Source organism: Urocitellus parryii, chromosome 16 (genome assembly GCF_045843805.1).
Source record: "Urocitellus parryii isolate mUroPar1 chromosome 16, mUroPar1.hap1, whole genome shotgun sequence".
Classification (NCBI taxonomy): domain Eukaryota; kingdom Metazoa; phylum Chordata; class Mammalia; order Rodentia; family Sciuridae; genus Urocitellus; species Urocitellus parryii.
The window spans coordinates 17,660,923-17,673,251 of NC_135546.1; the positions used below are offsets into that span (position 1 = coordinate 17,660,923).

Below are 12,329 nucleotides of genomic sequence, written 5' to 3' on the forward strand. Positions count from 1 at the left end.
CTTTAGCAACATGGCCATAATTCCCATCTCCATCCCAGTGCCGGTGAAGACTAAGACCAAACTACAACTTTTATGATAGCCATCACTATAAACTGTATAAACTGATACATCAATCAAAATAACTCAATAAGACTGCTCAATCAAGGACTTAATTTACTTTGGGAGGAAATGGACATATTGATAGACTCCTCCACTTTGAACTGCTCAATCAAGGACTTAATTTACTTTGGGAGGAAATGGACATATTGATAGACTCCTCCACTTTGAACTGCTTACACAACTTGCCTGGACTATGTATCACCTGTATGCATTGTGCTCTATTTGTTGATACAGCGAACTGGTAGTGCTAAATATCTTAGCCGATGTGTCACCAGTGTTTCCAAAGGAGCCGTCAATTGGCTTGGTGTCGTGGCAATTCTGCGTCTTTCTCCCTTCTGCTAGTGATGGTCTGTATTTGGGGGCCAACAGAGGTGAGGCAAGAACCTCACCCCCCCACTGGCACCAAGGTTAAATTTGGGGGCCAACAGAGGTGAGGCAAGAACCTCACCCCCCCACTGGTGCATAGGCCTATTCCACAGGTATGGCTATATACTGGACTGGTAGTCAGTGACGGGTATGATTCGGTTACAGTGGTATCAACCTAAGCCAGGAGACTGACGCAATAAGGTCAGTTTTCCCATGACGGGTAAGAACCATATGTGAATTGGACATACCTAACAGGCACGGTCCCTAGCCACATTTGCCTGTTGTTTATTTAAACAGAAGGGGGCAGATGTTAGGAGCCACAGCAAAAATATTGATACAGGCACCTTTGGATTTAATGACTGCCAGCCAGCAATTCACATTCATATGGTAATTGGACTCATGCTGTTTAGCTGGGCCCATTTCAGGACTCAGGTTACTCATGTCACTCTTGTAATGGGAGAGTTCCCATTCGTTGGGAAGGATGGTAGGAGGGTGTTCCGGGGGAAGGGGAAGCCCCCCGGCTCAGGTAGAACACACACGTGGTGGACCCACTTGTTAGGGGACGCACACGGCCTCTCACTAAATAAAACTTTGTCTCAGTTTGACTGGCTTGTGTTTTTGTGCCCAACCGGGTTGCAAGATTGCAAACCGGCGTGCACTGACAGCCCAGCAGGGAATCGCTCAGCAGGGGTGCGGCAGGCAGTGCTCGGCAGCAGGAGCGGGACTCAGCCGGCCCGGGGCCGGGCAGCCTGTGGCATTGCACCATATAGAACATGGTCCTCTGGGCTTATTAGAACTGTTGGAGCCCAGAGGACCATGTTCTGTATGGTGTAATGAGGATACTGTCTTCTAAAGATGTTTGCTTCTTTGAGATCCCGCTAAAATGAGTCAATTTTTCTTATAGGGAATGTCAGTTTTACTTCTTCATTTTTCAACTTAATAACTTCATGGGACATAACTTGCATATGGTATGTCATGTAGAGATTTTAAACACTACAACTTGTATACTTATTACCAGGAAATTAATAAGTTTTAATATTTTGATTGATAATCTTGCTTTGGTTATCTTCATAACTCAGAACAATTATTGTTTGAGTAATTGTACATTTTGAAATATTTAGAGGGAAATGAGGTTCTATGTTCAAAATCTCATTTTATAGAAAGGAATCTCACATGGTTAAGAACTTTCAGTTGATAAATGTCAACAAGGGACCGTGATCAGAAGGAAGTACATTAAATATTTTAGAAAATCAAATAAATGTGCTGGTAAGTTCCAATTCTTTGTGCCAAATTATAGCCTTATGAATATAATTCACAAGAATTTGGAAGAATATTTTTATGTATTAGTCCATTCTGTTTTAATCACTAAAAACCTTTTGTAATATCTAATAATGGAAATGTATAAATTCAATTTTGCTTAGAGGAACATTCAGGACACATTAAATCCATCCTGTCCTGGTCACTTTAAAATTTTTTTCCAAAATTCCATTTCTCATGTCATTAGCATGCACAGATAAATGTGACCCTAAGACACACAGAACAAGATAAAGCAGGAAAGGTGAAAGGAGAACTTGACTCTTCCATCACAACATCAGTCAGGGAAAACAGACCCTCCTGCAGGAGCCTGTGGGTTTCCCAGTAATGAGAGCTTGGGGTCTGCAGAGAAGTGCATGGGCTCTCTCATCCCTGAGGAGCTCCACAGAACAGAGTAGAGGAGAGTGTGGCTGTGGAGTCTCTAATCAAGTCCTCCAGAGACCAAGCAGGAAGCCAGTCTGATTTTATTGTGCAGTTACCATGTATATGTACTCAGGCAGTATCTAAGCAAAATATAGACAGCCACCAATGCAATGTCTGCTAACTGTCCTTGCAGTGAACAATCAAGGAGTGGGACTGCAACACATGGCCTCGTGCCCAGAGCTGTGCCAATGGGGTAAGCAGTTTTCCACTCACTCGCCTAGCATGGGGAGTTGCCTGCCACACAGACACCCTTAACCTATGCCCCATATGCAGTACTCCAAGCACTTGTGCCCACAGAGCAGAACCTCTGGGGCTTCTTCTTTCTTGACTTTAAAGAACAATTTCTCTTCTTGTGGCTTTTCTCAGAAGAAATTTAAAATGATAGTAATATAAATATTTTAGAAGTAAGTGTGAATCCTGAGCTGTATTTTAAAACCCTGACAATTTATAAAAGCAAGCCATGGTTCTCATATCTACTTCTCACAAAGAGCTGCCATTCATTCAGTCAAGTCTTGCCCAGGGTTTGCTCATCATGTAACTGGAGGGTGTGTTTTGCTGCAGAGGTGCTGGGTGATGGTGTTGCCCTCTCTGCAGTGTCAGTCATTTCTCCCTAGTGCTCTTCATAGATTCCCAGCACACAAAGAGCCACATGTAAGAGGTTTCTGCCGAGGCTGACATCAGTCCCAAGCCCACTTGCTTGAAGCAAGACCAGTCTCAATTCTCCATCTCCCTTTTATCTGTTAGTGAACACCAAGAGGACATGGGGAGGGTAGGCAGTAGTGGTGAAGCTGAGCTCTGTGATGAGGACAACCCCAAGCCGTAAGTCTGCACATGTGTTGTTAGGGGTGACAGATCCTATTTTCTCACCCCTTATGAACAGCATGGGGCTCACACTGCATATGGGAGAAGAGATGTTTCTTCCTCTCACTTTCACCATGGAATGTGCCCACCCAGAGGGTCCAAATAACCCTAACGTACAGTGGGGTGTCCTTCTCCTATAATTCTCTCTACTTCTGTCCTGACCACCAGCTCGTGTCCACTGCCTGAGCAGTCCTCACTAGATGGTTGCAACACAGATGATGGTGCATGTATCACGCAGCCTCCCCTGACTTTAGTGACAGCACCATATCTAACATGACTCCTTCCTGGATCCAGATACTAGAGGGAGTCTTTACTATCATCTCTAACAAACAAAACTTGTGATTTTTTTTTGAAAATTTCTTTTTCATGTGTGATCTGTTTTTTCTCATCTTCTCACTTGGCCTTTCCTTCTTACCATATGTGAATTCTTCAAATGTATCCTATTTCAGAAATCCGTGTTAGATTCCCTGTGATTTACATATTCTTCCACACAGAATGCCCACTCTAGGGGGCAGCTTGATTTCTTCAATGCATAAAGGACATGAGTGCCCAGTACAATAGGGCATCTGTGGACCAAGCTGGAAGTATCACTCCGTAGACCCTTGTTTGAGGGGTGTTTCTCAGGTTACCTCCTTGATGTCAGAGAGCTTGTGTTATGTCTCATGATCTCCTGGACTATGTTGTGCCAGGCATAATGTGCACAGATGGGAAGGTACATAGCTCAGAATTTCAGTCATCTATGAATCATTCCCATTCCCCAGGATGCTTCCTAACAACAATGGAGCCTCGGCAGGGACGTTACTATAGATATTTCTTCACAACACTATCATGGTACATTTACACAATTTTAATCATACTTGATGCACATCATTTAGTGATGATTGTGGTTCAAGACTGGAGCTAGCAGAATGACCAGACTGTGCTTTCTCCTGGCACTACCTGTATGAAGATTAGTTCTCCTCATTATTGCATGAAATTGTGTCCCTTTCTTTGAAGCATACTATCAGGAAAGGGTCTAAGTTCTTCCCAATACTGATACAGAAATTTACCATCAGAAAACAATTTTCCAACAGTTTCAAGGCAATAAACAACCCATCCATGAGTTCTTGACTATTACTGTGAATTCATGGCACCTGCACACTCCAGTTTGTATGACTGCATTTCCCTCAGCTACACAGATCTTAAATTCATCCAATGGCCTGGAGAGACACGTGATTAAAACATGTCATTAATTGAGTGTTAGAAAACTTGGATTGTGTAAGATTCAAATGTTTAAAATGAATTGAAGCCGATTCTGTGTGTCACAGAAAAGTGATAGAATGCAGTTTTTGGTTTAAATTTCACACGTCTTTTTGTTGAGCCAAGGCAATGTTAAAACCCTCCTCCTTTCCTTTGTACCCCAGATTGAACCCAGGGCACTTTGTCATTAAACTATCTCACCAGCCATTTTTTATATTGGGAGAAAATCTTGCTAAGTTACTGAGCTTTGGCCTTGTAATCCTCTGACTCCTGAGCCAATGGGATTGCAGGCATTCAGCCTCATCTAAAAGCATTTTTAAGTTATTTTTTACATGCTAATATAGATCAATTTAAGCTTATAGTATAAAAATATTTATATTTGACTTACATAAAATAAATTCATAAGAATTGGCATATGCCATTTATATATAGATCTCACCAAAAAATAACTAAGGCCTAGTGATTAAACGTGAACCCTAATATATTTGGGGGGGGGTACCAGGGATTAAACTCATGGGCACTCAACCAGTGAGCCACATCTCCACTCCTATTTTGTATTTTATTTAGAGACAGCATCTCACCAAGTTGCTCAGGGCCTTGCTGTTGCTGGATTTGAACTCATCATCCTCCTGTCTTAGCCTCCGAAGGCACTGGGATTATAGTCTACAATTTTTAAATTTATATTTTTTTTCTGGATTTACCATGGGAGACTGTCTTTTTCTAGTGATTTTTCATATTTCACAAATCCTGTATGTTTGCACTCATATGTTGAAGCTGAAAAAGTTGATCACAAAGAACCACAAATGAGAAAAGCTCTTTATATCTGTTTTAAGAGACAGATGGCAAGGAGTGCCAAAAAGCCGTTAAGAGGGAAAAGTAACTCTTATGTTTTATAGCCCATAGTTTGAATCGGACAAGTAATTATTAGACAGTGGACATTCTAAAAAGAGTTCACAGGTTTCAAACATCAAAATGATATTTTAGAAGGTAGAAATTGCACTGATTTGATCACTACACGTGTTCAATTTAAAACGCTGGATCCTATATGTAGATACCAATTAAAAATTAAACAATAATTAACATTTCAAGTCAAGTAGAAAAAAATAAACAAGGATGGCTGGAAATACAAACCATGCCTCCATAGTAACCTTAAATGTTACTGGCTTAAACACACCAACCAAAAGACATCGCTAGTAGCCTGGATTTAAAAAAAATCCAACCATATTCTGCCTCCAGGAGACTCAGGAAAAGACAGACTGAAGGTGAAAGATTGGGAAAAAACATACCCCTCACATGAACCTTGAAAGGAAGCAGAGGTCTCCATACTTATATTAAATAAAGTAGAGTTCAAGCCAAAGTTAATCAACATAGATAAAGAAGAACATCTCATACTGCTCAAGGGAACCATACACCAACAAGACATAACAATCATAAGTATATATGCCCCAAACAATGGGGCACCTATGTTCAAACAAACTCTTCTCAAGTTCAAGAGTCAAATTGACCACAATGTGATCTGGGGTGACTTTAACACACCTCTCTCACCACTGGATAGATCTTCCAAACAAAAGTTGAATAAAGAAACTATAGAGCTCAATAACACAATTAATAACTTAACTCATATATATAGAATACATATCAGATCAGAGTAGGAAGCCTGGCCCCACCCCACGCGCTAATCTGGAGGAAGCCTATCAACCCTTAAAACCCAAAATCAAACTTTTAATTATTGAATATTAACAGTTTTCCCATTTTGTTTTAATGATCTTTTTTGCATTTTACTTTCACCTTAATTTTTTACTTTGCAGTGAACAATTCTTTTGTTAATACTGTCATTTAGATTGTTTCCCCTATATTTGTGAATGGATTCTGCCTCAATTTTAACACTGCTCATTGCTACTGTATATAATTTAAATGATTTAATGTTGACCATTTAACCCATGACATTATTCAAGTAATTCTTATGTTTCATTAGTTCATGGGAATTGCTTAGAAACATTATAGAAATAATAGTATCATCTGCTATTTGATTTTGATGCATAAAATACAATTTAATATTATCAAACAATATTTATAAGTTAGAAAAGCATACATTTTTTTTATTTTCCTAAAAATAAATTGATAAATACTTCAGTTCACACCATTAAGTATGAAAACAGTTCATAGCTGCTGTTAAGTGGATTGAAAAAGAATTTTCCTCTGGTCATAATTGGCCATATGTTTTACAGAAATTTAGTAAGTGATTTGCCAGAGCTTTGCTCTATCAAAATGATTTTTGGAAACTTCCCATATGACAATGTCCCTCTTGGTCATGAAGTCCAATCATTCTTTTTGTTGTTGTTCTCAGTTTCCTAGGGGTTTTGAATATCTGCATCAACATCTATAAAAAGATGGTCTGCAATTTCCATTCTTATGCTGTGTTAGCTGGTATTTCTGGCCTTACAGAAAGAATTAGTCAATTTTCTTCTTCTACATTTAGATGTGATCATGAATTATGGTTACTGATCCTTATTACATGTTTCATAGAAATCACCCGTGAAGGCTCCTTTTTAAAAATGTGATTACTGTTTGGTTTTCAGGTGGGTCAATTTTTAGAGCTAGGTTTTTGCCATTTTGGCCTCAAATTCCTTAGCCTAAATTCTCCTCCTGCTGTGGCCTCGAGGTAGTGAAGACTAGTGGCATGTGCTCCCATATCAGCATAACTGCAAGTATTATTATGAGCAGCTGTAAAGTTAAATGTTGATTTGTACCTCTATTTTGTATTTCTTCACATCTGGGTCTGCTAATGTATTCTATTGATTTCTGAAGTAATTTTCAAAGTTGATGATTATCTAGCAATTTATCTATATTTTGTTGTTTTCCAGGCTTGAGATTTTCCTGGCAATTAACATGGAATAATGAGGAAGCATAATGTGGGAAAATGAGAACCTGGCATTTTGCTAATTGATCTAAAGATGCCCCATGAAGTATGGAGAGTGTGCACCCATAATCCTGTGAGACAAATGAAGCAGAAAAGCTAAATTATCATTTTATGTAGCCTAATATGTGATCTTGAGAAACTTTCATATGTCTTTACACACTTGTTTAATTTTAGGGCAGAATCTAACTATTTTACCATATTTAAATTACATTATGAGGGATTTGTATTAAATTTTGGTGAGTTGTGTAAGTTTCTTATATTTTGGATGTTGGGCTTTTTCAGATATGGGGCTAGAATCGGTTTTCTTTAACCCAGTCTACTTTACATTTCATCGATTGATTCCTTTGTTGTGTAGAAGAATTTTTATCTTTATATAGTCTCAGCTGTTTTTCCTTGCACAGTCTCTGCATATTCTATCTAAAACCACTGCCAACACAAATGGCAAAAAAAATTTCTCATTTTCTTCTGGAATTTTATGCTTTCAGGTGATATCACAATGAGATATAACCACACGCTTGTGGGCTCAATTCTCAAAATGTTGGTAGGTAGCACATACTGCAGAGGATATGCAGAAAAGGAAACATTTGGACATCCTTGCCAGGAATACAAATTTGAATAGACATTAAAATTACTATAAGGGGATTTTTCAAAAAAGTAGAACTAGAGATGCCATATGACCCAGACATTGAGAATATGCCTGTATTTTTAGGATTCTTCAGAAAAGTAGAATACACAAAAATGTACATGTGTATACAGAAGGGAGCTTATTATATTCACTCACATAATCATGGGAGTAATAGTCACCAAATGTTTGCCTACAGGATGGCAACCTTGGGAAACTGGTAACAGCTCAGTCCAAGAAGCTGGAAGCTTCACAATATGAGGAAGCAAATGAAGCATCTGTGGTCCAGGAAAGAGGACTTAAATGATCCTGGTAGATGAAAAAACAAATAACCTGATCAAAGTGGGCTACAGACCTGAACAGATACTTGTCAGGATAGGATATACAATCAATAAATATATGAAAAAATGCTCATCATCTCTAGGAATCAGAGAAATGCAAATCAAAACTACTCTAAGATATCATCTCACTCCAGTCAGAATGGCAGCAATTATGAAGACAAACAACAATAAGTGTTGGTGAGGATGTGGGGAAAAGGTACACTTATACACTGCTGGTGGGACTGCAAATTGATGCAGCCCATTTGGAAAGTAGTATGGAGATTCCTTGGAAATATGGGAATGGAACCTCCATTTGACACACCTATCCCTCTCCTCAGTCTAAGCACAAAGGTTTAAAAACATGATACTACAGGGACACAGCCAGATCAATGTTTATGGCACCATAACTCACAATACCTGAACTATGGAACCAACATAGATGCCCTTCAGTGGATGAATAGATAAAAAAATGTGGCATATATGCACAATGGAATTTTACTCAGCAATTAAAGAATAAAATCATGGCATTTGCATGTAAATGGATGGAGTTGGAGAAGATAATAACTGGAGTTAGCCAATGCCCCGCCCCCCTAAAAACAAAACAAATGCCGAATATTTCTCTGACATAAGGGGGCTGACTTACAGTAAAGTATGCAGGGGGAGCATAGGAGGACTAGAGGAATTCTAGATAGGGCAGAGGGGTGGGAGGAAAAGGGAGGGGGGATGGGGATTAGCAAGGATGGTAGAATGTGTCATACATCCAAAATACATGTATGAAGACTTGAATTGGGTGTCAACATGTTACATAAAAAAGATTCAAAAATTGTGGTATATATGTGTATTAAGAATTTTAATGCAAAAAAAAATCTCATTAACTTACATTAGGTAGAGGAAAGTGAAAGGAGGGGAAGGAAGGGGATGTGGGGATAAGAATGAAACAGACATGATTGCTTTATGTATGTATGTGACTGTATGACTCATGTGATTCTACAATATGTATACTCAGAAAAATGAGAAATTATATCCCATCTATGTATGATATATCAAAGTATATAAATGCATTCTACTGTCATGGATAACTAATTAAAACAAATAAAAAATTTTTAAAAAGACCCAGGTAGAGCCAATGGTGCAAGTCCCCAAAGGGGACTTCAAGAAGCTTGGAGCATAAGTGAGTGACTGCTTCTCTTGCTTTTTTAAAAATCAAACCTATTGAACACCAATATATGTGTTCATTACAGGTATCCCCCATGCTTTCTGACTCAGCCTTCTGGAAGCACACTCACAGACACCTGCAGAGATCGCCCACACCAATTCTCTGGGTATCTCAATCCACTCAAATGGACAGCTGCCATTAACCACTTCAACAACTGAAGGAAATAAATCCATCTTTAGGAATATCTACCCTCCCAAGTTAACTACAGTACTATCCACAACCTAAATTTCCAAAGAGTAACTCAGGAAGAAGAACCTATTGTATATTACAGATAATAGAGAAAGAGATTTTTCATTGTGTTTACACATAAATGTATCAACATACATATATAACCGTTTCAGTTTTTTTATAATTATTTTGAGACAAGGTCTTGTAAGGTGCAGAGGGTGTCACCAAGATGCGAGGCTGGCTCCAAGATAGTGATTCTCCTCCCTCTGCCTATTGAGTCCCTAGCATGACAAAAGAAATGTGCCTCCACACCTCACTTATTACTCAACTTTAAAATAAGGATGGTGTATATGGCAGTGTTGCCAAAATTTGAAGGCCAGCCTTAGTAGTTTGGTAACATTCTGTCTTAAAACTGAAAAAGAAAATGATGGTGGGTCTCTCTCACTGGAAGGCAACCCTGGGTTGAAACCCCAGAAACAAAAGAATATTCTCCAAGAACACAGACAAGCTGGAGGACTTTAGGCTAAGTGAGATGATCCAGATGCAGAAATGCATTGTATACTCTATGTTCAGAGCCTGGAAGAAAATAGAATGGATGTGTAGGGAGAGCCTGGTTGTTATCAGGGAGCATCATCAATAATATCGCATCATATACTGGAAATTCCAAAAGACAGCAGGATTGTGTTCTTAGTGCAGAATTTGATAATTATGAGAGATGATGGGTTTTATCATCACATAGCAGTTGCACATACTTATGGGATTCAGTGTGATGTTTATATATGCAGATATATGTATTCATAATATCCAAACACCCTCTTCTGACCTTGATGCCCCCCACATACTCCTCAGCCATACTAATCACTATTGTACTTACACATGATATTATATTAGTTATCATATGAGATGTGACACTATTGTGTGTTTCTTCACTTAGCATGACATCATCCAATTTCATCTATTTTGCTGACCATTAGAGGAGTTTGTATTGATGGCTGAGTAATACACCATGGTGAATATATAATCTACTTTCTGGTGGATATGTTCAATTGCTTACCTACACCACTGGCTTTTCTCTATATCTGTATTGTTAAACATACTGTTATTCACCTCGAATTTGTGTAACAAACGAAAGCAACAACTACAAATAAGGAAAAAACTATGAGTGGGGGCACATACCTGCAATCCCCATGGCTTGGGAGGCTGAGGCAGGAAATTCACGAGTTCAAAGACAGACTCAGCAAATTAATAGGGACCTATACAACTCAGTGAGACCCTGTTTCTAAAAAAAATTAAACATGACTGGGGAAGTGGCTTTGTGGTTGAGTGATACTGGGACCTATCCCTAGTATACCCCATCAAAAAAAAAGAATAAAAAAACTAGAAAACTATGTCCTAGCTTGATTTTATCAAGTGAAAAGAAGCCAAGGCATAAGAAAAATAATATCCTTTAAATTTGTTAACATAAAGTTAATAAGCTCTCTCTTTGAATTTTTCACAAAGTGAAATATTTTGAGAGCACTCAGTAGGTTATATTACATGAAAAACTGCTCTTGTGCAAATAATGAAACAAAACCTTAGCAAGGTGTGGTGGTGCATGACTGTAATCCCAGTGTCTCTGGAGGCTGATACAAAGCCAGCCTCAGAAACTTAGGAAAGGACTAAGCAATTCAGTGAAATCCTGTTTCTAACTAAATTACAAAAAAAAAAATCAGGAATGTTGCTGAGAGGTTGAGTGCCTCTGGGCTCAATCCACAGAATTAAACACAAAGACAAAGATAAAAAATAAGACATTAGGCTGCTGAACATTTATATTTTCAGTGTTCCAAATATTTGGCCCAATACTCCCAAGTTCACTTCATCCATTAATTTATAATTGAAATCTCTAGTTATTTGTTTGTGAGAGAAAGGAGACAGAGATGTTCCTGAACTCTGCCATTCCTTTGCTATTTTCTGCCATAAGCTAGGCAAGGATCTGCCCATTGTGATCCCCAGGGTACTGTGGGTACTGTGGCTCAGTCCTTTCTCTTCATGCAAGGATGCACCTTGAGGAGTGGATGTGACTTGACTGCTAAAGAGGGGGAGAGGTAAAAGGGAAGTAATGTGTGTGGGCGTGTGGGTGGGGTGTGATAATGATGACTTCTGACCAAGTCCTACCCATGATCATCTTTTTAAAATGTACCCAGAAAATGGTTTATTTTCTTATATATCTTCTGTGATCCAACAGTTAAATGTGAGGGACCCTATTCTCCATACCCAGCTTACCTTAGCATTGTTTTTCTCAATCTGCTGCCTCACAATTTGAAATACCTAGTCCCCCTTCCTCAGAGCCTTGACCTCATGTCTCTTTTGCTTATATTTGTAATATCTGGGCAATCCTCAAATACTAAGTTGCAGGTGAATCCACATTTGATGTTCCCTCTTCCAAGGATAAGGATAGACATTTTCTCTCATTGTGGCCTCTGCCTTCTACTCACAAAATGGGGACATTATACATGTTTGCAAACCTAGATATTGTCCTGAGCCAACCTATAATATGAAAGTCAATGATTTAATCCCTGAGGCTGGGGCTCAGGGTTAGAGCACCTGCCTAGCACATGTGAGGCACTGGGTTCAATCCTCAGCACCATATAAAAATAAATATATAAAATAAGTTATTCTGTCCACTACAACTAAAGAAAACAAAAAAGGCGAATCCCTACCAGGGTTGTGATGGCACATGCATGTAACCCGAGCTGCCCTGGAAGCCAAGACTTGAGGGTCACAACTTTGAGTCTAGCCCCA

General features: G+C 38.9%; 1 protein-coding gene across 1 annotated transcript in view; it reads left to right on the forward strand.

The window, feature by feature from the left end:
* Positions 1-2,962: 2,962 nt before the first annotated feature.
* LOC113177613 (uncharacterized) overlaps positions 2,963-12,329 on the forward strand; it is a 99,411-nt gene continuing 90,044 nt past the window's right edge. The window contains exon 1 of the mRNA XM_077793506.1: positions 2,963-3,021. Within this exon, the coding sequence (XP_077649632.1) occupies positions 2,963-3,021 (59 nt within the window). The remainder of the gene's footprint in view (positions 3,022-12,329) is intronic.